General features: G+C 43.7%; 1 protein-coding gene and 1 pseudogene across 2 annotated transcripts; one reads left to right on the forward strand and one right to left on the reverse strand.

Moving 5' to 3' along the window:
• Positions 1-922: 922 nt before the first annotated feature.
• LOC100977711 (olfactory receptor 51E1) lies at positions 923-19179 on the forward strand. Of its 2 annotated transcripts, XM_057299068.2 has the most exons (3): positions 923-1468; positions 3483-3574; positions 16178-19173. In XM_057299068.2, the coding sequence occupies exons 2-3, from the start codon at positions 3497-3499 to the stop codon at positions 17171-17173; spliced, it is 1074 nt and encodes a 357-aa protein (XP_057155051.2). In that variant the 5' UTR covers positions 923-1468; positions 3483-3496; the 3' UTR covers positions 17174-19173. The 2 variants fall into 2 exon arrangements, with proteins under 2 accessions (XP_057155051.2, XP_054950004.1); XM_055094029.3 differs by lacking the exons at positions 923-1468; positions 3483-3574 and adding an exon at positions 7635-7734 and having other exon boundaries at positions 16178-19179.
• A 5265-nt stretch (positions 19180-24444) lies between these two features.
• LOC134731160 (olfactory receptor 51I2-like) lies at positions 24445-25475 on the reverse strand (annotated as a pseudogene).
• Between the last annotated feature and the right edge of the window lie 924 nt (positions 25476-26399).

Raw genomic sequence — 26399 nt, forward strand, 5'->3', positions numbered from 1 at the left:
ATGTGAGGAGTAAAGGACAAGGAGTCTCTCTGCCAACTCCATCCTGTTGACATTTAGTCTCTTCTAGTTCCAAAATACACATTTTAAAATCTCTGTGGAGCTATAAATCCTCCCAATATTGTCCATTTCACTCCTCTGTTCACGTACAAATATCTTAAAAGGGTTGTCTACATCTACTCTCTTCATCTCTTCCTAACACACTCCTCACACTGCTTCACTCAAGATTCCATCCCCCACCCTGTTATCCAGGTAGCCAGTGACCTTTGATTTCAGTCTTTTCACTGCTTGATCTCTCAGCAGCTTTCTGAACTGCTGACCAATCTTCCTTGTCAATATATTTTTTCCTGTCTCTTTTGTGGCACTGTCTACTGGATTTCCTACGTCCTTGGCTCTTCCATTTGTTTTGACTAGTAATAATGAACACAAACATTCACTGGAGACTTGCTAGTACCTCATTTCGTTTTTCACGTTAAATGCTTTCACATTAAATACTTATAGTAGTCATACTATTAATAAATGGGCGGACCCAAGTCTGTTTCCTTCTAGAGCCCCATGTTCAAACAAATATGCCACACGGTCTCATTTCTGGAAGGACAGGACATCTATGATTAGCGACCCAAGGAAGAAAGGGTGGGCTTGAGAGGGTGAGAGGGAGAGCTAAGGGGCAGCGCAGAGTAGTGGAAAGAGCTCAGATGCTAGAGTCAGTTGGGTCCTTGGTTCTTAAAGGCATCATCCTCAGAGCCATTGCTCAGGGTCGGCCACGAGGCTGAAGATCCCCTATGCGACCACAAGGTGGCAGCATGAAGAAGCGAGAGTCCCTGACACAGCTTCGATCCCCTCGGGTAGTTAGTGTGTTCGGAGCGCTGGTATCCCTGCGTGCTTTCTGCTGAGTGCCCACCCCTCCATTCCAGCAGGTCCTCTCTTCCAGCCCCGTTATTCCTCTTCTCCTTTCCACCCCGCGACACAGCCTCCCTCTAGTCTCTTGAGCTGGGCTCAGAGGGATAGTGACAGAGCTCAGTCCCTTTGGGTAGGAGTCAGGGCTCAGCTTTCCTTGGGCGTCTGAGCAGAGCGTCAGTGCCAGGGAGACCCGACTCGTTCACTCTCCATCACTCTACACACGCCTGAGGGGCCCCAGAGAAGCTATAATTGGGCGGCCTCCATGCGCTGGGGAAGCACTGGTGGTGAGTGTAGCAGGCTCAGCCCAGGGAGGTTAGGCAACGGGAAGGTCCGCAGAGACAGGCACAGAAGGCTCATTGCATAAGGAAGCCGGGACTTGATCAGTCAGCTTGGCTGCTTGGAGAGGTCTTCTAGTGTACACCTTTTCCAGATCACAGTAGCCCGGTTCCTGGACCTTGTTCCTACGCAGAGGAATTTCTTCAAGCCTGTGAGACCCGTTCCAAGCTTTGCCTATCCTTTGTCCCAGGACAGGACTCCTCAGTTCCTGCCTCCGACTCTTCACTTAAGCAAGGCAAGGGGAATTACTTTACCAGGAAAAAAATGTGTGTGAGTGTGTACGTGTGTGTGTATGTGCACGTGTGTGTTGTGGTGGTGGTGGTGGTGGTGGTGATTGGTGATGAAGAAGGAAACTGAAGCTGGGCTGGAAAGTTGAGTTAGAGGAACACTGTGAAGGGCCTTGTCTACATACTGTGGAGTTACTAGTTCTTACTTTATCTGGGACGCTATGGGAATCACTCCTAACTTGCTCAGCAGGAGCCCCAGGTGTCCAGTTTTGCTGTTTAGATGGCAGTGGTGTGGAAGGTGGTTTGGAATAGACTAGGTTTGGAGGCAGGGAGGTAAGTTGGAAGGCTCTTTTTATAATCAGGGCAGAGTGGATAATATAATTAAGTTGGGAGGAGGTGTATTAAGAGGAACGGCCCCAATAATTAATTGGAAAAGTTGAATTGCATGTGGGGGTGAAAGAGGAGAGGGGTCAAGATGAGACCAGCTGCCCTGACTTGGGTGATGTGGGTTCTGAGCAGTGGCATTCTCTGAGATCAGGAACAGGTTTGGAAGGGGTCCCTGTTAGAGGCAAGATGAGTGGGAGGCCCATAGGCTATCCAGGTAGAAATATCAAGGAGGCGGTAGGTTATATGGCTGAATCTCAGGACACAGGCTTAGAACAGTGTGGTCTATAGAGAGAAAGAAGTTGAGCCTGGGACGTTGTGTGATCACCAGGGAGAGTAGGTGGAGGGAGGAGTGTGCCTGTGAACACTGTGGAGTAACAGCAGCAGCACTGGCTGATTTTCTGTTCATGTCTCAGCTGCATCTGATTTCCATGACATGCTCCTCTTGCTGAGCGCAACCTGGGACTGACTCTCACCTGGGGCTTGAGAGATCCTGATGGCAGATGCTGTTTATTGTTCGTTTGGGAGCTGGAAATGGAAATGATAGTCCCTCTTCATTCACCTCCCTGCCCCCAAGAACACCAGAACAACTTTCCCCAAAGTTCTCTGATTTAAAGCACAAATTTCCTAGGGGAAAGGGGCTTATCGTTTTTTGTTTGTTTGTTTTGTTTTGTTTTTGAGTTGGTGTCTCGCTGTGTCACCCAGGCTGGAATGCAGTGGGGGTGATCTCGGCTCACTGCAGCCTCTGCCGCCCAGGTTCAAACGATTCTCCTGCCTCAGCCTCCTGAGTAGCTGGGATTACAGGTGCGCTCCACCACGCCTGGCTAACTTTTGCATTTTTAATAGAGGCAGGGTTTCACCATGTTGGCCTGGCTGGTCTCAAACCCCTGACCTTGCGATCCGCCCACCTCGGCCTCCCAAAGTGCTGGGATTACAGGCGTGAGCCACTGTACCCGGCGGGGCTTATTGTTTTTTAAAAAGATTTCCAAAACCTTGCCCTGGCAATTCTGATTTTCTGGGCCTGGAGCAGGACCTGGAGGGATGGTGTTGTCAATTACTTTAGATGTTTCTATCAGGAAAGTTTGAGAAATGGTATTCAGGCCTAAACACAAACCTCTCTTGAAATCTCATCCCAGACTGAGCCCCTGCTCCCTATCTTAAATTAGATTATAGTAGGTCTTAAAGGCAGCTATAGACTGAGCCTCTAAATCTGAACCCAGACCCACCCTAACCCCAGGATACATCAGAAGAGCTGGTCAGTGTGGACCATTCTGAGCAATCCTGCAAGTCTACTCTGATGGGAAAAGGCTAAGAGCAGTGCCCTGGGCAGCAACATCAGCTCTGAAGATGCAGGACTGTCTTACATGTTTTATGAGTGTGTCTTCACACATTGAGATTCATGGGACAGTAATAGAATCTGCTTGTGCAGCACTGGGGCCTTGGAGGGTCAGGGTAAGGCTCAAGGTGTCCAGGAAGTTGTATATAAGGAGAATCAGAGCAGAGAAAGACTAGGATTCAGAATTACCAGGATGACTTAGTCCTGTTTGTTACTGTCACCACTCCAATGCCTTTTCCTCATTAGTCCTTTCTCTCCTCTGAGCCACAACTAAATGATGTTTCTACTTTTCCCTTTCCTAGACCCTGGATTTGGTATGCAGAAGCCCCAGCTCTTGGTCCCTATCATAGCCACTTCAAATGGAAATCTGGTCCACGCAGCATACTTCCTTTTGGTGGGTATCCCTGGCCTGGGGCCTACCATACACTTTTGGCTGGCTTTCCCACTGTGTTTTATGTATGCCTTGGCCACCCTGGGTAACCTGACCATTGTCCTCATCATTCGTGTGGAGAGGCGACTGCATGAGCCCATGTACCTCTTCCTGGCCATGCTTTCCACTATTGACCTAGTCCTCTCCTCTATCACCATGCCCAAGATGGCCAGTCTTTTCCTGATGGGCATCCAGGAGATTGAGTTCAACATTTGCCTGGCCCAGATGTTCCTTATGCATGCTCTGTCAGCCGTGGAGTCAGCTGTCCTACTGGCCATAGCTTTTGACCGCTTTGTGGCCATTTGCCACCCATTGCGCCATGCTTCTGTGCTGACAGGGTGTACTGTGGCCAAGATTGGACTATCTGCCCTGACCAGGGGGTTTGTATTCTTCTTCCCACTGCCCTTCATCCTCAAGTGGTTGTCCTACTGCCGAACACATACTGTCACACACTCCTTCTGTCTGCACCAAGATATTATGAAGCTGTCCTGTACTGACACTAGGGTCAATGTGGTTTATGGACTCTTCATCATCCTCTCAGTCATGGGTGTGGACTCTCTCTTCATTGGCTTCTCATATATCCTCATCCTGCGGGCTGTTTTGGAGCTGTCCTCTCGGAGGGCAGCACTCAAGGCTTTCAACACCTGCATCTCCCACCTCTGTGCTGTTCTGGTCTTCTATGTACCCCTCATTGGGCTCTCGGTGGTGCATAGGCTGGGTGGTCCCACCTCGCTCCTCCATGTGGTTATGGCTAATACCTACTTGCTGCTACCACCTGTAGTCAACCCCCTTGTCTATGGAGCCAAGACCAAAGAGATCCGTTCAAGGGTCCTCCATATGTTCTCACAAGGTGGCAAGTGAGATACCTTAGTGTCTCGCTTCTACTACTACTACGGAAGATGGGAATATTAGGATCCTATTGAATGCCTTGGTGATTAAAGTATCAAACCTATTGTGCTGTCTTCTTCCAGCAATTTAAGTAGGTCATGTATTCTGTCTCCAGGAATGTGTCAGTACTGAACTTATGACCCTGTCTGGACATCCTGGAGAATGACTGCACTAGTCCCTCTGCTATGGTGGTCTTGCCTTCTCCTTCTCTCTCAGCTAGAAAATACATCTAGTTTTGACATAGGGAGGCTGTAAAGATCACACCTCATGGTTCATTCCAGTTTTGAAGTATGATTTTAATGTTCTTGCCCCCATGTGCCCATGTTGGTGAATTTGCATGGACTATAAACGTTATTGCAAATACCCTAAAGTGGTTGCCCAGCCATAATCAGGGGTTAATGAAGGTATTTGGGGAATAGTAACTGGAGAGACAGCAACAAGACAAGAGGCAGCTCACATGCAATGTTGAAGTTTCTGTATGCAAGAGGGTGTGTTGGCAGATTTGTGAAATCTGCCAATTTGCATCTGTGTGGCTCTATACAACTATTTGTCCATAAGGGTGCCACGTATTCTGGTTGTGGGTGTGAATATGTGGGTGTGTTTATGTGGACACTTGCTTTTCAGTGTGCGTATATGTGAGAGAGAGGGTGCACACATGGAATACGTACTGGTTGTGTCCTGGTGAGTGTGGTAGCTTTGTCCTGGCACATGTATGTTTCATGAGATGTGTCTCTGATTGCGCATTTGTATTTCTGTGGTATCTGTTAGTTGGTATATGATATGTGTCTACGTGAGAATGCTGGTGTCTGTATCTGCATGGTGGGCAGTACCTTTATGTGTATCTGGTAAGAATGCTGCCTCTACCTTTTCTTCCTATTTGTACTATGTGAATGTGGTGCATGAATGTGTGGAATGTGTGGAATGTGTAGTATTGGGATGCCTGTATCTTTCAGTGTGTTTGGGTATATGTCCACTGTGCATAATATTTGAGATGTAAAACCATTTTGTGCGGTATATGTGTTATTAGTTGTAAGTCGGTGAAATGTACATCTGAATTCTGTGTGCATATTGTTGGTACTGATGCTATTTTCGTGCATATGTCTAGTGTATATGTTTTAAGGCAAACTTTCTTTGTGTGTTGGGTGTGTATGTGACACGAATGGGGACAGCATCTGTATTTCTGAGCATTGATTGATGTGTGGTGTCTGTATGTATCTTGGAATGGAGGAGGGAGATTGAAGAAGTCTGGCTGTGAGCAGCAGAAATAATTTCCAAAGTTGAGTGACATGACTCTAAGATGCCCAGTTTCTCGGCCTGGGGTCAGCCTGGGTGATAGCTCAGTCTGTGGGAATGAAAGGAAACACGGTGCTTCCTTGCTCCACCTTTTCACAGGCCAGACCACACCTTCTTCATCCTGAACACAAGGATTTCAAGGGCTTTTGTTACCTCTTCCTACCTTTCCTGCCTCTGCTATCTGAGGCACTGGCCTCCCTAAACCCTGCCCTCCTGCCTCAATAGCAGGTCATGGTATCCTCACCTCTCCCTTCCCTTTTTGGCTTGTCTGCCAAACATGTATAAAAGTCCTTGGTTCCCCATCTCTACTAAAAATACAACAATTAGCCGGGTGTGATGGCACGTGCCTGTAGTCCCAGCTAGTTGGGAGGCTGAGGCAGGAGAATCACTTGAGCCCGGGAGGTGGAGGTTGCAGTGAGCCGAGATCATGCCACTGCACTCCAGCCTGGTGACAGAGCAAGACTCTGTGTCAAAAAAAAAAAAAAAAAAGCCTTGGTTGTAGGGAGTTTCTCCTAATCCCTCTGGGAAAGCAAGGGTGGAGGGGAAGCCAGTCAATCTCCCTTCTGTTGCCGCATGGAAACTCCCTTAAGGCAGGAAGCTGAAAAAACTGTAGCATTCACCTCATTATTCACCTTGTCTCATGTCTCACTGTCCTTCCACATGTCTCACTGTTACTCCATATTGGATGGAAGTAGAAGTCCCTTTGGTATTTTTTAAAGTCTTTGCCATGTCTAAGTTAATGAGGTTAATGGAGGCAGCAGAGATGGCTCCAGGGTTCTGATAGCAAGTGTCAGGCTGCATGCTCTGTAGGCACCAGAAACTGTTGTCACCAGTAATTTTGATGTGGTCTGAGTTAGAATGGTCTGATTTGCCATGATCTATTTTAGCATAGCTTGATTTAGCGTGTCCTGTGTTCTGAATTTAAAACTTACAGTTGTGAAACTGATCAGTAAAAAATAAGGGGAGACCAACTAAAAATCATGTTGTTCTATTTATAGATGTAGTTTTTACTTATTTCAAAATACGAGGTATTTAGTTTTACATTCAAATTGTTCTCTAACTCTCTAAAATGTTCTCTGACTATTTTTGCCCTTAAGGGAGAAACCAGATGTCATTGGTCTTACATGGCTGGTGTTGGGGTAGGGAGGGTTAAAGAAACCACGTTTCTGTCCTCAGCCAGAAGTTCAGTAATCCAAGGCCAGAGAGTGGACGGCAGAGGCACTGTCCCTGGGGACCTTGGTTATAAGTTATCCAGACACAGGGACCAGAGCCTGGGAGACAAAAAAAAAGATGTAGCCCTAGGGCTTTGGGAAAAGGAGGATGGACCCAGTGAATTCCACGCTTAGCAAGGACCTAAACAGTGTCCCCCAAATGAGAGAAGGGAGGACAGAAAGAACACTTCAGGATGGAAATGGGCTGACACTTAACCGTGGAGTGTCTCTGCAAACTTCCTTTGCCATTCTCCTGTTTGAGTTTGATAAACCTGAGAAGAGACTTGGATAAAGACCGTCACGAAGACTACACTAATGAGTTTCTTCTAGCTTTTTTCTACTCACTTTCCCTATCTATCCTTCACATTGGGAGTTGGCATGAGGATCCCAGCAGCCCATCAGGGGAGGACTCTAGAGATCCCTTTCCCCATTGCCTCTCCTCCCCATACCCCCAGGCATATCCTCCCAGGGCACGGAAGCTGAGAAGCAGTCCAGGACCACAGTGGGCTAGTGAGGGGTACCTGCTGATGTACCCTTTGGACAGCATTCTGCCCCACCCTGCAGGAAGAAGCAGAAGGAGGGAGAGGGTGAGGCAGAGAATAAATAACCCTGACCAGGGAGGTCCAAGGGAGTAGGCGGAGACAGAGAGGTTGTATTTCAGTGCAGCCTCCCAGACCTCTTCTGGAGGAAGACTGGACAAAGGGGGTCACACATTCCTTCTATACGGTTGAGGTGAGTGCAGGAGGCCAGGGGCATGTCCAGGTGCATGGGTTACTTGCAGCTAGGGGTCTCCTGTTAGACTTGCTGAGTGCATGAGAAGCCAGGCTGTGAAGAACCAGAAGTGGGAGATGTGTAGGAAGCCCCTGACTCAAAGGACAGGCAGCCTCAGTGATCTCTAGGTTTGTGTGCTGAACAGAAGCATGTGGGTGCTGGAGGTAGCCTAAGGGTAGTTTTCAAGCAGTTTTTCAGTGATTAGTTTACTAGTATGCCCATCTAGAGGCTGGCAGGGGCTGATGTGAATGAGGACAGAGGACAGAGGACAGGCTGGGCTGGGGTTAGACTGGGGCTGCATTGGGGTTGAGTTGGGGTTTGGTGTGTGAGCAGGGTGAACGTGGTTGAAGCTCAGTCTATGACTGGGGATGAGGCTGCAGCTGGGGTGGAAGTGGGGCTCTGAGTGAGGTTGGTTTCATTGTATGCTGTACATCAGGAGTCAGGCTGTGGCTGAGACTGGGACTTAGTAATCTTCCTGGGGCTCCGATCTCAGCTTGGTCTGTGTCTAGGATCAGGATTCAGTCTTCAGCCCATTTAAAAAGTAGATTAGTGTCCACACGGCAGCACCCCTTGCCTTGTACTCCTTACCCTAGCTACACTAAGTCACTTTCAGCTTTCCAAACAAGGTCTGTTCTCTTTCTCTCTGGCTCTTTGTATTAGCCAGGATGTATTTTTAAAAACAAACTAGATAAGGTCTGTTGCTGAAATTCCCCCAAGTCACTCAGAATTAAACCAAAGCTCCTTGCCATACCCTGCAAGACCCTGTTACCTGATGAGGTCCTTGCCCTCCTCCCACCTCATCTTCTCAAACTCTGTTGTGCTCTTGATGCTCTGGCCACCTTGCCCTTCCTTTTGTTCCATGAATCCCCCAATATCATTCTTGCTGGGGGACGCTTTTCTCTTGCTGTCTCCCACGGTTGGAATGCACTTTCCCTGGATCTTAGAATGGCTGGTGTTTTCTCATCATATGTCACATCCTTAAGAGAGGCTTTTCCTGACCCCTGTCTCCAGTATGAGTGTCCTGCACCCATCTTCCTCTGTCCTATCACTCTGTCTTTCTTTCGTGCCCTTATCTTCAACTGAAATTTTATTTGTTTACTTCTCATTATTGGCCTCATGTTATATGAGCTCCATAAAAGCCATCATCTTGTCTGATTTATCTACTGTTTCATCTCCAGTTTTGGACACTCAATATGTTTTTGTTGTCTAACCGAATGCTGCTGTGCCCCGCCCCATTAACTTCCTGTGCCGCTGCCCCATTACCTGCCTGCAGCAGGTCCCGCCACTGCCATGGCTTAAATGTCACCTCCTCAGGGAAGCCCTTGGAACCTAAAAAGCTTGCTGAGCTATTGTTGTCTTTGCTTCTGAGGCCCTTTTGCTTACCCTTGTCCAGAATTTATCATAATGTGCTGTGATGGCTGCATATTTGTCTCAATTTCTCCCCATCCTTGGAAGGCTGGAACGATATCTCTGGTACTCAGTGGAGTCTGGCACAGAAGTCCGTCAATGATTGTTGAAAAAATGAGTACACTGATCAAAATCCCACTTTGGGCATTTCCCTTGCCTTACATTTGCTTGCAGCCAGAATAGCTCTACAGGGAACTGGTAACTAGGTGCAGCTTTGCAGATCTTTAGAACACTTATCTGGTCCTACTCAGGAAGTGGAGGAGCAGAGACCTGAAACCTAGGAACTCTGCCTAGGGGTGATTTTAGGTGGTCAGGCTGACTTGAGTGAGCAGGGTGGGGTGAGGGCTCACTTTGCTTTTTGGGAATTAGAAATTGCTCTCTCTCATCTTTCCATTTTCATCTTGGCCATTTTAAGAAGAGTGGCCAACACCTTGCAAGGGTTCATCTGCTTTATTAAATACAAGCAAGGTGTGGGGCACAGTGGATGCAGATAATTTGAGTGGAAGTCATTCTGGGGCTACTACCCTCACTAAAGTGTTAGGGAAGGGACTCTATTTAAGAATCAAGTGACAAGCTCCTCCAGTCCTTGCCAGCCACAGCATTGCCCCTGAGGTCTGCCTTCCCTCTCTGTGCCTGGGATGAGGAGCCAGAGGCTCCCAGGTATGTCTGGGCTTCTCTCCAGGGACATTCTTTTCTAAATATTCCCAGAGGCTGACAGCAGCGCCAGAGGCCCTCACTCCATTGCTCTGGGCATGAAACATTCTGTGTGTTTAGCCCAGATAATGACACTGACAATGAATCTCCTCCTGGTTCTCCTTCCACACTGAACCTAAGTGGGGAGAGCTGGTCATGTGTCCTGAGTCCGAGAGGGGCCCCTGGACTCATGGGTCGTCAGTGTTGAATTCCTGAGAGATTAATATTGAAATAGTGCTTACAAAGCGAAGTCCCTTCTTAAGGAGACATGGAGAGGGGTAGGGCAGTAGCTTGGCATATTGTAAAGCAATGGATTTAGCACTAAGGGCTCTAACTAACCCTCAACATCCTTATCTGTCAAATGGGATTAATGATATCTGCTTGACAGGTGGATGAGAGGCTCTAATTAGATAATAAGGAAATACTTGGTAGAGGACAAGCCTTTTAATCTCCATTGTGGGGCCTACCCACCTCACAGCCTTTGGAGTTAGGGCTGAAAGAGGAGGTGAGTGTCCCAAGTTCCAGTGCAGAAGAGTCTTCTTTGCAGCCCTCTTGGTTTCCCTTCTAAGAGTATACCCAGGACAGCTGTGCTACTTACCAAGCCCTTCTTATACCTTGCCTTTTGGGTGGATTTTATTAGCTTTCAGAAGCTGCAGCAAAATTAAAGGCAGCCTAGAATGAGGGAAAGTGTATAGGCCTTGGTATGAGACTATCTAGGTTAAGTTTCTGCATTGCCAGTCACCTGTTAAACTTTGGTTATGTTATTTAATGTCTTGGAGCCTCAGTTTTCTCACCCATAATATAGAAAGGATCCATAGTACTCACCCATAATATAGAGAGGATCCATCGTGCAGCAAGAAGGGATGTTGATGACTTTAGCCCCTTTGCCTGAAGTTCTAGGTTAAATCGGTTTCTCTGCCTTAAACTTTCCCTTCCCAGCAGATTGAATTAAACACCCTCACCTTCTGCAGAGCTGTTCCCAGATTAGAGATAATATTTATACAGATGGCACTGTATAGTTTCTGTCATTTTGTAGGTGCTCAATAATCTATGTTCATATTATAAAAACAACAAAATCAGGGTTAAAGGTGACCTCATTGTTCTCTTGGGTCAGAAGAGATAGGGCTAATAGGCTAATAGTACACCTTTGGAGTACCATCTCACTAAGTTCTAATTACTAACAGCTGCTCAAGCTGGAAGGCCATCTGGAAGTCTTCTGTCCCTCTGCCTGTCTTGTGGAGGGACTGTGGAACATTGGGATGCTTCAGGGCTGGCCAGTCTGAAGGGTGGCACTTGGGCCCTCTGGCTGGCTTCCTCTCCATCCCTTCATTTCTCTCCTGCTGTCTGGTTTATCTCTCTGACTGCTTTTTCACGGGTCTATGAGAAGGAGTTCTAGGGAAGAATGTGAGGATGGGCTGGTGAGGGGGGCTGGGCTGGCATTAGGAGACAGAGTTCTGAAGCCCGGGGGAAGGAAGGGAGAGGACTGAAGGCCTCCACGTGGATTTCCAGTCTTTACAGCTGGGAGCTCCTGTTCCCCTATTCCTGAGAAAAGGTTAAGGTGTCCTTCATAGTTCCTGAAGAAACATTCCTGGAACTTGCTAAGATAGTTCAACTTATTCACAGAAAATCTCAGCACAGGGCTATTCCTTGGGGATTAGAGCAGTGTGTGGGCTTTCTAAAAATAAAAAAATGCGTTGTTAGTTTATTTTTTCTTGATTGTGCCTTATTTTCAAAATAATTTAGTTCCAAGTTCCTCCAGAGCTCAAAAGCATCTCACTGAGTTTTAATTACTAACAGCTGCTCAAGCTGGAAGACCACCTGGAAGTCATCTGGTCCCTCTGCCTGTCTCGTGGAGGGACTGTTGAACATCGGGACGCTTCAGGGCTGGCCAGTCTGAACGGTGGCACTTGAGCTCTCTGGCTGGCTCCTTCTCCATCCATTCATTTCTCTCCGCTGTAGTCTTCTGGAGTCCAGGCTGATATTTTAGCCCCAGCGATAGCTGCCCATTTTATACTGCCTAGGCACCTCCTTCCCAGGCCAGCTGAATCTTCCTTTTGTTGATTTCTGGTATCTTTGTATCAGTGCCCAGTCTTGCTATTGTGAGAAATTGACTGCTAGTAAATATGTGTGTGTATGAGTGTGTACATACAGGCCAAGTGGTGATTAAGGTGACAAATTTGGGGAATTGAAAAGTATATGAAATTTCATACATTTTCAGAGACCTTGTTGCCCATTTTTGTGGAAAACAATGCACTATGTGTACTCCGATTTGGTTTTTACAATTTCTTTAGACATGCCTTATCTCATACAATTTCACAGCAGCACTATGCAGTTATTATTATTCACTGCATTTGTTTAGCGCCAAGACTTGTGTTCTAAGCCCCAGGATTCTGCTCACCACATCACTCTACCTTCAGAGGCAATAGTGTTGCATATGCCCAGCCAGAGTTCTTTCCCGGTGTGTTTCCTAAGACAGCACATTTTTTAAATCCTGAGTATCAACCTGCTCTGCCATATCTGTTCATGTAAAACTGATGGATAGCATGGATATCTGACCCTCTGGAGTACCAGAACCTTCTTGCCAGTGTTTCCAGGTGAGGGATCTTAGGTCTATCCTGCTCTTAGGCACAAATTGTGCTGCATGTCCACTTTGCATTTATTAGGACCAAGACCTTGCAGCTGCTCTGTTTTTTTTAATACATATTTCTCTGGCCCTCCAGCTCCTTGGGTAAGAAAGGACTTTTCTGTTTGACCCTAAAGATTATTTTTACAAAATTAAAATTACTCTGCACTGACCTTCCAAACATCATCTCATCCTTCTCAAAAGTCTCTCTAGTACAGATAACAAGCAGTCTTAACTATGCCCTTGGCTGTGTTACCCTCACTAGATGTATACTAAGAGACTCTCCTGTTGATAAAACTCATTTTCATCTTCCAAAGCATTAATTAAACAATTAATAAATATAATAAGGTTCCTGGTGTTCAGGAGCTCATAATTCAGGGGAAAATATAGCGATAATTATAGTTACTATTATCAAGAGGGTAAATACTTTAAAAAGACCTAAATAATGTTCTTTTTGAGCACAGAACAGTAAGCATTTAATTATGCCTAGGTAAAAAAGGCTTAGGAAAAGTAGTATAGGAGACAGTAAGCCAGTGAACAATGAGTGTGGGAAGTCAAGGAGGAAGATCTGGGAGGAACAGTTTTTCTTGACAAGGGGATGAGAAGTAAAAAAAGACAGAAAGACACAGAGTCATGGGAATCAAGGCTATATTTGTGAAATAGCATGAACTTCAATGTGGCTAGATCATAGGGATCATGGTGAGGAGTGGTGAGGGAGGAACCCAGGCCCGGATGATGAAAGTCAGACCTTTAGCCATGTCATAAGAAGTTTAGTCTTTGTTCTAGAATCAATTTGGAGTTTCAAGGGTATTTTTTAAAATAATAGGGAGCGAGTTGGTTTCATCTGGTTAGATTGTTGGGACTTTGTGGATGAGGAAGGTTACCCTAGAGACGTGGCAGTCAGGATCAGAGAACCTGGCTTGTATGATGGTTCAGGCCACCATAACAGAAAACAAGAAACACTGGAGGAAAATGGTTAACAGCAACAGATATTATTTTTGGCATACTTACTATGTGTGAGGTATTGTGTTAAGTGCTTTACATTTATCATCTCATTTAATCTTCACATTGACCCCCTATTAGCCAGGGACTCTTATAATCATTTTAATGATGAGGATGCTGAGGCTTAGAAAGGTTAAATGATTTACCCCAGATCATACAGCTCTAGAGGTTTTAGACTGGGTTTAGAATGCATGTTGATTTCAAAGATCATAGTTTCAATGGCTATATAATACTGCCTCTGAAAGAGTTTGTTTTTTGAACATGGAGAGTTTGATGTGCTTGAGAGACGATTAGGTGAACCCTTTTAGTAAGTCTTCCGAATTATGAACCTGGATTACAAAAGAGAATTCAGGGTTCATTAACTAGGTTTGGGGATCAATTGTTTGTATAACAAAAATGGATTTACTGAAGGGGATGAGATGGCCCAGGAAGAGAATATAGAACAGGAAGAGCACTGAAGATACAATTTTGGAGAGGAGAGTGAAGATCCAGAAACGAAACCAATTAGTGATTAGAGAGAGCCGAGGAACAGCAGAAAGGAGAGGGAGAAGCTCTAAGAAGGAGGAAAGTGCTCCTGGTGCCACATGCTGCAGAGAAGCTGCAGCAGCGAGAAGGGACATTGATGACTTCAGCCCTTTGCCTGAAGTTCTAGGTTAAATATGGTTTATCTGCCTTAAACCTTCCCTTCCCAGCAGATTGAATTAAACTCTCTCACCCTCTGTTCTACTATTCATGCTCCCATTGTTTCCCACTAATTTCTATCTGGTCTGAGGAAACCTCTGGGTGACCGCTTGATGCTGGTACAAAGATTTGTGACACACCCTGAGCCCATGGGACCTCTCCTGATGCTGGCCATGAATTCTGACTTATGCTCAGCTGCTTTCTGGTAACCAGTGCAGAAACCCCTATCCCAGCTCTCAAACATTCAAGGGCCAAATCTATGTAAAAACTACAATACACATGATCTAATAAATACAGGTTGAGTATCCCTAATCCAAACATCTAAAATCTGAAATGCTCCAAAATCTGAAACTTTTGGAGCACCAACATGATGCTCAAAGAGAATGCTCACTGCAGCATTTCAAATTTCAGATTTTTGCATTAGGGATGCTGATCTGGGTATGTATAATGCAAATATTCAAAAAAAAATCCCAAATCGGAAACACTTCTGGTTTCAAGCATTTAAGATAAGGGCTACCCTATAGTAGGAGCACATGAATATTTGTAGATGGAGGAAAGAAAGGGAGGGAGGGAGGGAATCAGTTCACTCTTAACAGACACATACAATCTGAGATGACCCAAGTCTGACATTTTCCACCTCAGTAATATCAAATCATTTTTATAGTCAGATTCAGTTTGTTTGCAGACTGAATTCTGCTATAGGATTGATTATGCCTCCAGTGCTTCTAATGCCATCACCCCTCAGGGTTAGTATTCTAGTTGTATCAATCTCACTTTCTTAGATTGGGTGGGTCTCCTAGAAGCAGAACCTGAGGTGGGGGTTCTTGTCCAAATGACATATTGAGGGAGTACATGGCCATGAGAAGAAGAAGGAGGGAATCCTGGTAGGGCAGGGGAAGAAAGCTAAGCAGGGCTGTGGTCTCAGCTGGAGACAAGCCTCAGGCTGGTTCCTTGGGAAGCTCTGAAGTACAAATTGCATCAAAGTGTTTGTTGCACCCAGAGGCAATGGGGCTCACCTTTGGTACCCCTTATGTCAGGTAGCCACTGGCCTCTAGATGTGCATCATGGGGGCACAGTGTAACCTTCCTGGGTGAGGTGCCTCCCATTTGACCAAGGACAATCCTCTGGAAAGAAGGGGAGCTGTGAGCCCTTAGCACTCAATGCTCAGTGCAGATGGGAGATGGTTACATTGGCTTTGTGAATGGGGTCTGGCTGGGACACCAACGGTATCCACTAGAGCCATCATTCTTTATTTGAAATAAACTGAGTAGTCTGGACAAGTGTAAAGCTTTTGGTGGTCATTTGGACAAGAAGGTAATGTAGAGTTAGAGTTCAGGATTAATTTAGTGTCAGTTTTTTATTGGATTACATTTTATCATAATAGAATATGAATTGTGACTTGAATATCATCAATTCGATCTTTAAGATTGAAATGGTTATTAAAAGGTCAAATATTAAGTTATGTTAAAGTTAGGGTTAAGTCTAGAATTGGGGAGATCATTAGATTAATGATGGGGTTAGGTTTCAGTATTAATCTGTTACTACTAGTGTTGTTACACTTGGACTGGAATTTTTTCTTAAAGATAGTCTAATGATATGCTTAGAACTGCAGTTAGTATTAAGCATAGGGAAGCATAAAGGTAAGCTAGGATAGAGGAAATGGTGAGATATTTTTATCACCTAAGATTCTTTTATATTCAGCCAGTAGCCTTTCTTTGGAGAACTAAATGATTTGGAATATGCTTAAAATTTTTGTCTTAGTCTTTCACTTGCTGTCAGGATTAACAATACAGATGGGGTTAGTAAGTAGGACTGGATGAATTTGTGTCTGGTTCTTGAATTATGTTAGATTATGTGAGATTGCATTTAGAATATGATTAGAATTTGCATAAGGAATGGAATTAGAGTTTGAGTTAGAGAACAGGACGTCAGGATAGAGTGAGGTGTTAGGTATTGGGATGCTTATGGATCTGACAGTGGCTTATCTTTGCATTCCAGCCTCTACCTGCCTGGTGCTGGTCACAGTTCAGCTTCTTCATGATGGTGGATCCCAATGGCAATGAATCCAGTGCTACATACTTCATCCTAATAGGCCTCCCTGGTTTAGAAGAGGCTCAGTTCTGGTTGGCCTTCCCATTGTGCTCCCTCTACCTTATTGCTGTGCTAGGTAACTTGACAATCATCTACATTGTGCGGACTGAGCACAGCCTGCATGAGCCCATGTATATATTTCTTTGCATGCTTTCAGGCATTGACATCCTCATCTCCACCTCATCCATGCCCAAAATGCTGGCCATCTTCTGGTTCAATTCCACTACCATCCAGTTTGATGCTTGTCTGCTACAGATGTTTGCCATCCACTCCTTATCTGGCATGGAATCCACAGTGCTGCTGGCCATGGCTTTTGACCGCTATGTGGCCATCTGTCACCCACTGCGCCATGCCACAGTACTTACGTTGCCTCGTGTCACCAAAATTGGTGTGGCTGCTGTGGTGCGGGGGGCTGCACTGATGGCACCCCTTCCTGTCTTCATCAAGCAGCTGCCCTTCTGCCGCTCCAATATCCTTTCCCATTCCTACTGCCTACACCAAGATGTCATGAAGCTGGCCTGTGATGATATCCGGGTCAATGTCGTCTATGGCCTTATCGTCATCATCTCTGCCATTGGCCTGGACTCACTTCTCATCTCCTTCTCATATCTGCTTATTCTTAAGACTGTGTTGGGCTTGACACGTGAAGCCCAGGCCAAGGCATTTGGCACTTGTGTCTCTCATGTGTGTGCTGTGTTCATATTCTATGTACCTTTCATTGGATTGTCCATGGTGCACCGCTTTAGCAAGCGGCGTGACTCTCCCCTGCCCATCATCTTGGCCAATATCTATCTGCTGGTTCCTCCTGTGCTCAACCCAATTGTCTATGGAGTGAAGACAAAGGAGATTCGACAGCGCATTCTTCGACTTTTCCATGTGGCCACACACGCTTCAGAGACCTAGGTGTCAGTGATCAAACTTCTTTTACATTCAGAGTCCTCTGATTCAGATTTTAATGTTAACATTTTGGAAGACAGTATTCAGAAAAAAAATTTCCTTAATAAAAATACAACTCAGATCCTTCAAATATGAAACTGGTTGGGGAATCTCCATTTTTTCAATATTATTTTCTTCTTTGTTTTCTTGCTACATATAATTATTAATACCCTGACTAGGTTGTGGTTGGAGGGTTATTACTTTTCATTTTACCATGCAGTCCAAATCTAAACTGCTTCTACTGATGGTTTACAGCATTCTGAGATAAGAATGGTACATCTAGAGAACATTTGCCAAAGGCCTAAGCACGGCAAAGAAAAATAAACACAGAATATAATAAAATGAGATAATCTAGCTTAAAACTATAACTTCCTCTTCAGAACTCCCAACCACATTGGATCTCAGAAAAATACTGTCTTCAAAATGACTTCTACAGAGAAGAAATAATTTTTCCTCTGGACACTAGCACTTAAGGGGAAGATTGGAAGTAAAGCCTTGAAAAGAGTACATTTACCTACGTTAATGAAAGTTGACACACTGTTCTGAGAGTTTTCACAGCGTATGGACACTGTTTTTCCTATTTAATTTTCTTATCAACCCTTTAATTAGGCAAAGATATTATTAGTACCCTCATTGTAGCCATGGGAAAATTGATGTTCAGTGGGGATCAGTGAATTAAATGGGGTCATACAAGTATAAAAATTTTTTAAAAAAAGACTTCATGCCCAATCTCATATGATGTGGAAGAACTGTTAGAGAGACCAACAGGGTAGTGGGTTAGAGATTTCCAGAGTCTTACATTTTCTAGAGGAGGTATTTAATTTCTTCTCACTCATCCAGTGTTGTATTTAGGAATTTCCTGGCAACAGAACTCATGGCTTTAATCCCACTAGCTATTGCTTATTGTCCTGGTCCAATTGCCAATTACCTGTGTCTTGGAAGAAGTGATTTCTAGGTTCACCATTATGGAAGATTCTTATTCAGAAAGTCTGCATAGGGCTTATAGCAAGTTATTTATTTTTAAAAGTTCCATAGGTGATTCTGATAGGCAGCGAGGTTAGGGAGCCACCAGTTATGATGGGAAGTATGGAATGGCAGGTGTTGAAGATAACATTGGCCTTTTGAGTGTGACTCGTAGCTGGAAAGTGAGGGAATCTTCAGGACCATGCTTTATTTGGGGCTTTGTGTAGTATGGAACAGGGACTTTGAGACCAGGAAAGCAATCTGACTTAGGCATGGGAATCAGGCATTTTTGCTTCTGAGGGGCTATTACCAAGGGTTAATAGGTTTCATCTTCAACAGGATATGACAACAGTCTTAACCAAGAAACTCAAATTACAAATACTAAAACATGTGATCATATATGTGGTAAGATTCATTTTCTTTTTCAATCCTCAGGTTCCCTGATATGGATTCCTATAACACGCTTTCATCCCCTTTTGTAATGGATATCATATTTGGAAATGCCTATTTAATACTTGTATTTGCTGCTGGACTGTAAGCCCATGAGGGCACTGTTTATTATTGAATGTCATCTCTGTTCATCATTGACTGCTCTTTGCTCATCATTGAATCCCCCAGCAAAGTGCCTAGAACATAATAGTACTTATGCTTGACACCGGTTATTTTTCACCAAACCTGATTCCTTCTGTCCTGAACACATAGCCAGGCAATTTTCCAGCCTTCTTTGAGTTGGGTATTATTAAATTCTAGCCATTACTTCCAATGTGAGTGGAAGTGACATGTGCAATTTCTATACCTGGCTCATAAAACCCTCCCATGTGCAGCCTTTCCTGTTGACATTAAATGTGACTTGGGAAGCTATGTGTTACACAGAGTAAATCACCAGAAGCCTGGATTTCTAAAAAAACTGTGCAGAGCCAAACCTCTGTCATTTGCAATTCCCACTTGTATTTGTACGAGGCAGTTGGATAAGTGAAAAATAAAGTACTATTGTGTCAAGTCTCTGAAAATGATTTTGTTGTTCTTAAAGCATTCTAGCCTTGTAAATAAAACACTAATTTCATAGTTGTTGAATAAATAGATTGAAAACTAAAGGAAATAATAACTGAAAACTGAAGGGCTCAGAAAAGTCTGCTCTTCATCCTATATGCTTACATAAGAGGTATATTTATACCTACATAAGAGGTATAAATTTATCAAAGAAGGAAATATTTCCTTATGCTAGCATAAGTATCACAAAGTCCTTATTAATCATTATGACATCAAGCTGTGTCTCATACAGGTTTCTATTAATTTGCTTTGGATCACTTCCATCCCAACCACTTAGGAAACTTACATTATTGTCTCTTCTCCCTCATAGATATTCAACCTCACTCTCTCAAATGAATCATTCCTAGCATTTATCATGTTCAATTCCCTTTCCATATTAAAAGCAACAATGACAACAACCAGTATAAATCTGTCTGAACTCATATTCCTTCTGTCTCTTCCCGTTAATAGCCAAATCTCTTAGAGACGTTATCTGTAACTTACCTTCATTTACACATCTCTCATATAACTCTTCCATTATTCCAGTTTAGTTTTGGCCTTGGTCAAACTACCAAAGAACTTTTACTACACATCATCAGGAACCTCTGTGTGTCTGAGGTTTTAGTTTTTATCTTCCCCGATTTCTCAACAACGTTTAACACAGTTGACCACTCTCTTTCTTGATACATTTTCTTCCTTTGCCCTTTGTGGCATCACACTCATGGTTTTCTTCTTATATCTCTGCATACTTCTCAGTTTCTTTGCACATACATTCTACTCTGCTTGGTGAGAGAATATGGTGTAAAAGGGCCTCTAATCAGGCCTCTAATTCCTACACAATTAATGCTTGTATTTGTTGCTGGTCTATAAAATTTGAGTTAATGGCCTCTAATTCCTATGCATTCATACACACACACACACACACACACACACACACACCACTCACTTTGCCATTTGTATATCAGTGACATAATTTGTATCTTTAGACTAGACTATCGGGTTAGTCTAGAGCTCTAGGCATATAGCTCCAATGGCCTGTGTAATCCAGCCATTTGGATGCTTCAAGCTCAAAGTGTCCAAAAATCAAACTCATGATATTCTTTATGCAATTATATTCATCATTCATGTTTCATATATATCAGTTAATCTCACCACCACTTATTCTGACATGCAAGCCTCAAACCTAGGAGTGAAACTTGGCCTTTTCTTTTTCTTCTCTTAACCTTCATATTTAATTCCAAATAAAGTTATATAATTTCTACTGCTTTTATAACTTTGATCCCATATTTCTCTTTATTTGTACCACTACTCCCCTAGTCCAAGCCACAATAAATTCATCTGGACTATTTCGATAGCCTTATAAGTGGTAAATTTGCATGCATTACAGCTTTAATTCAATCTATTCTCTGCAACACAGTGTAAAACCATCTTTCCAAAGGCAAATGTGCTCATGTCAAAACCACTCTCTCCTCTGCTTAAAATACTCTTAATATTTCCCATCTTTTTGGTGGAGCCCGTTTCTATTTTCAGTCTTCTCTTCAACCACCGGCTCCTTGCTCACTGACTTCCAGTCCCACTGCCTTTTGTTTCATTCCTTGATTTCACCATACTTCCTCCTTCTACAAGCTCTTTGGAGACATGGTTTTTTATGCCTAATACTCCTTCCCCTAAATATTCTTTCCCAGTTATTGTTATTATTTTTTTAACATTCAGACCTCCCCTTAATTATCATTTCTTGAGAAAAGTCATTCCTTACACCTTAGGGCAGGTAAGATACCCTTATTGTATACTTTTATAGAACCATCTATTCTTTTTTGTTTGTTTGTTTGTTTGAGATGCAGTCTCGCTCTGTCGCCCAGGCTGGAGTGCAATGGCGTGATCTCAGCTCACTGCAACCTCCACCTCCTGGATTCAAGCAATTCTCCTGCCTCAGGCTCCCCAGTAACTGGGATTACAGGCGCCTGCCACCACGCCCAGCTAATTTTTTCTATTTTTAGTCGAGACAGGGTTTCACCATGTTCTCCAGGCTAGTCTTGAACTCCTGAGCTCACGTGATCCATCTGCATCGGTTTCCCAAAATGCTGGGATTACAGGTGTGAGCCACCGCACCTGGCCAGAACCATCTATTCTTAATTCACTTATTTAGTCATTTTCATAGGCAGAATTCTAAAATGGCCCTACAGAAATGTCCTGCTCTGGTTCCCAGAACCTTTGAATATTATGAGATATCACTTCTGGGATTGTGTTATATGCTGTATTGCACAACTGGATCTTCATATAGGGAGATTATAGCCTCATGGGCCTGATCTAATCACATGAGACCTTAAAAACAAGACATTTCTCTAGCTGGTGACAGAAGAAATCAGAGATATTCAAAGCATGGCAAGGATGTGATGTGCTGTTGCTGGCTTGATGATGGAGGAGTGCGGGAGAAGGAATGTGGGCAGCCTAGGGAGCTGAGAGGGGCCAATGGAGAACAATGGAAAAGTGATCCCAGTGGCACGGCTTCAAGGAACTGGATTCTGTTAATAACCAAAATGAATGTGGAAGCAGTTTCTTCCCCAAGGCTCCCAAATTAGAACCCAGTCCGCTGAAACTAATTTTAGCCTTATGAGAACCCAGCTATACTTCTCATAAGGCTAAGAAGCTCACCCACACTTCTGACCTTCAAAATATGAACTAATAAATGGGTATTGTTTTAAGCTGCTTTTTTTTTTTCTCTGCAGCAATGGGAAACTAATGTAGTCACCAAATACATTCTTAGTGCTATTAAAATAAGTGTGAACCCAGCACTGAGAATGCAATGGAGAAAAAAGGTGGTTTAAATTCTTCCCTCATGGAGTGCACAGTCTCCTGGTGGAAGAAAAGCCTAAATGGATATTGCTTAATGCTATTGCAAATTTATATTTCTTTGTAAACATATTTAATTAATGTGTATTCCTTCCACAAGGATCAAGTCTGGTTTTGGTAGCATTGTGTTCTTGTCCATCATGTAACAGAGTGTCTGGCTCACAGGAGTCACTAAAGAAAAAATAAAAGAACTATTTGTTAATACACGAAGAATAAAATGCTTCAAGTCAGATCGCTGACAGGAATGAGACAGTTGTGATGGAGTTTGAGTAAGGTTTGTTTTCCTGACTCTTAAGCTTGTGTTCTTAAACACTGTAACATAAAATCCTAATTACCCAGTTCAGACACTACATACTGAGATCCTGTGAAATTGACCTCACACGTAGTGTTGTGGGACAATCAGAGATAGGAGAGACCCAACAGAGTGAGTTCAGGAAAGGACTTTATTAAAAGGTGATCACCTGGCTCAGTAGGACTAGTGTCCAGGAAAGTATGAGTCCTGGACAAAGAAAGGAGTCACCTTTTAAGCAGTCGGTGGTCAGGAGTTACGTGATGCAGGAAGCATACTTACAGAAGCGAGAACAAAGGCAGTTGATCAGTTTTTTACATTTATCTATATTACATGTTCTACATCCTTGGGAAACCATGTTTCTGTATCAACTTTGTAACTCTGCAGCTGTGCTAAGGAGGTGAAGCAGGAACTTGCTGAGCCTCAAGGAATGTGAAACTGGTGAGTACAGATAAGGCTGGCTGAGCACAGAAGGAAAAACAGGCAGTTAGTATTCTTCTCTAACTTAGACTATGGGGGGGATACACTACACTTAGCTTTTAAAGGAAAAAGTAAAAATTTCTCAGTTGTCTTTGTACTTGTAAAATGCATGAATTCCTTCTTCAGTAGTAGGAAGGGTAGTGGCACAGGTGAAGAGAAAGATACACATGTCCTTACAACTTCACCTTGTAAGAAGGTGCATTCCAGCAGACACACGTAAACAAATCTCAGTATTGTATGCCCCAAAGCCCTTTTTCATTTCTTTTTTTCAACAAGAACCCTTTATGGAGCCAAAGTACTTATATCACTGAGGTGTGAAGGTCATCACTTCCAACAAAAAGGCCCAGGAGACCTCCTAGGGTGAGAAAATAGGGAACTTTTCTTTACCAAGAGAGAATACTTAATTTAGTCAGTCAGTAGTATTGCATCTCTTACACTTCCAGTTTGTCTACCCAACGTAGCTGAAAACCTTCTCACAAATGTTTACAATTATTTACATGTATTCTTTTCTCTGAAGGACCAAAAGCTCCCTAGAGGAAAACATCTCCAAATTACATCTTAAATTAAACAACTCATTGCCTTATCTCCTATTCAAAATAATTTATCATTAAATCTTCAAAATAACTATTGAGTATCTGCTATTCCACCAACAGTACTAGGCACTGAGTATATGTTGGCCCCCTCGGGGCTTACCATCTAGTTGAATGACAAACTATTGTATATATGCAGGAAGCAAACATAGTACCTTGAATAATCTGGAAAGGAGAATTAATGAGACAGGATTTTCTGAGAAATTAGGTTTATACTTTATTTGAAATGAGACACAGGCATGGGGGGAATGAGAATGTTCCAGGCAGTGTAAAAGGTATCTGGGAAAACTGAGGCCAGATAAGAGGTTAAACTGATTAGTCTTCCTGGTTCTAGTTTTGTTCATATGTCCAACACACTTCTAATCTGCAATTTATACTACTAACTTATAGTAAAAATATAATGATTTTTAGGTACTAGATACAAACCAAACAACTTAGCATAGTATGCACAGTCCTATACAATTTGGTCACCTACTTCTTCATCCCCTACCATTCCCTCTTCTTACCCTATGCCGCAGCCACGCCTATAAAGACATAAGCGGTAGAGACATAAAGAAGTACAGGAATGCAAACCTTTTCACAAACACTTTTCCTTTTTCAAAACGTGGAGTCTTTTTTTCACGTTGCTCTTTTTTTTCTAGATTTTTCTGTTTCTTATTTAATTCCTACTTAGCCTAGAAAAATTCTAAGTTTTTCAAGGTGAAATAAAAATTATTCTCTTCTTTGTGGAAGCTTGCCACACTTTCCCAGGAATGTTCTGTCAATGACCAATTTGTAGTCTCTAGCAATCTTTTGAGAGGAACGTTACTATGGCACTTATTGGTTTATAGTCTGGCTGTGTCTTTACTTGCCTTTCTCCTGGCACAAGTTTGTGAGCTTTCAGAGACAAAGGAACACATTTCATTTATTTCTCAGTCTTTCATCCTCATCACTACTTTCTTACAAAGTAAATGCTGAACGTAAATTTGTAACATAAATAAGCCTTATGGGCTTCCCACTATCTTAGCACAGATTAGGGATTTTCAGTGCTAGCTGGGTCTAACAGGTTTCTGTAAGGCTATAGCAGTCTCTTTAATGTTACCCCGGCCCTATAATATTTTGTAATTTCATCAGCCTTGGCTGCTCCCCATCAGCATCCTGAGGATGGCCTCCCTGATGGGCTTGGACTTCATACTGTAAATGATGGGGTGGAGCACAGAAGGCATCACCAGGTACACATAGGTAACAAGAGCATGTACAATGTGGGGCAGGTGCCTCCCAAAATGGTGGATCATGGACACGGTGATACCTGGAATAAAGAAGACAAAGACAGCCAGAATGTGGGAAACACAGGTATTGAGGGCCCGGATGCGCTCCCTGGGAGCAGCCAGACCCATGACTGTGTGCAGGATGAAGGTATAGGACAGAAAGATGAGCAGCAAGTCTATGCCCCCTGTAGAAACAACCACGTAGAGCCCATAGCATACATTGATCGTGATGTCAGCACAGGCCCGCCTCATTACATCAGGGTGGAAACAGAACGAGTGGGATAGGATGTCATCACCAGGGCGGAAATTTAGACACTTAACCAGAACTGGCACAGGAAGAGGCACAAGGTAACTTGAGCCACAATGGCCAGCCCAATCCTGATGATGACACTATTTGTGAGGACAGCTGCATAGTGCAGGGGGTTGGAGATGGCCACAAAGTGGTCAAAGGATATGGCCAGGAGCACTGAGGACTCCACCACAGAGGAGTGCAGGAAGAATATCTGGACCAGGCAGGCATTGAAGCCCATGAGCCGATGGTCAAACCAGAGCACAGCCAAGGTGATGGGCAGTGTGGACAAGGTGAGGCCCGCTTTGGGGAGCGCCAGCATGGACAGGAAGTAGCACATGGGCTGGTGCAGGCTGGGGGTCCTCTTCACAGCCAGGAGGATCAGGCAGTTCCCAGTGAGGGCCACAGTGTACATGGAGGAGAAAGGGATGGCGAGCCAGCCATGGACGGCCTCCAGCCCTGGGATGCCAATCATGAGAAGAGCAGGCGGTTGGAAGAAGGAGATGTTGACATAGGTCTGGGAAGGGAGCATCCTAGGGAGGCAGCCAAAGGCTCTGGAGAGATGTGAGTTCTTCAATCTGAGTAGATAGGAGGACATTGACAGGATGCCTGTCAGTAGAAAGACATTTATTTATGCTGTGTAGGCTTTTTCATTAATTGTTTTCCATTTTTCCTAGCCCTTGGTCTGTTATTATTAACTGTTCCAGGAATGTGCAGACATTAACTAATACGCCCTCAAATGAAATTCAAGTCTTAAGGGATAGCGTAACTCTTCCCTAGTTAGCAAGACATGAATGATAATGGTAGATATAGAATTTGTTTTTTTCTCATGTTTATTTCTTTAAATTGACATAAAAATGTATGTATTTATCCTGTACAACATGAAGTTTTCCAGTATATGTACACTGTGGAATGGTGAAATCTAGCTATTTAACACAAGCATTACCTCATACATTTATGATTTTTGTGGGGAATATCAGTTAAAATTCGCTCTCTTAGCATTTTCTTTCCCTCCCTCCCTCCCTCCCTCCCTCTCCTTCCTCTCTTCCTCTTTCTTTTTCTCTTTCTCTCTCTCTCTCTTTCTCTTTTCTTTTCCTTTCTTTTCTTTACTTTTCTTTTCTTTCCTCTTTTTTGAGATAGGGTCTTGCTTTGTTGCTCAGGCTAGAGCGCAGTGCCAAGATCATAGCTCACTGCAGCCTCAAACTCCTGGGGTCAAGCGATCCTCCTGCCTTAGACTCCTGAGTAGGTGGGACTACAGGTCTGTGCCACCATGCCTAGCTAATTATTTATTTTTTAAATTTTTGTAGAGACAGGGTATCACAGTGTTGTCCAGTCTGGTCTTGAACTCCTGGAATTAAGCAATTCTCCCACCCCAGCCTCTGAAAGTGCTGGCATTATAGGTATGAGCCACCATACCTGGCCTTAGCATTTTCAAGAATAAAAGATGATATGTTGT

Source organism: Pan paniscus, chromosome 9 (genome assembly GCF_029289425.2).
Source record: "Pan paniscus chromosome 9, NHGRI_mPanPan1-v2.0_pri, whole genome shotgun sequence".
NCBI classification, from domain to species: domain Eukaryota; kingdom Metazoa; phylum Chordata; class Mammalia; order Primates; family Hominidae; genus Pan; species Pan paniscus.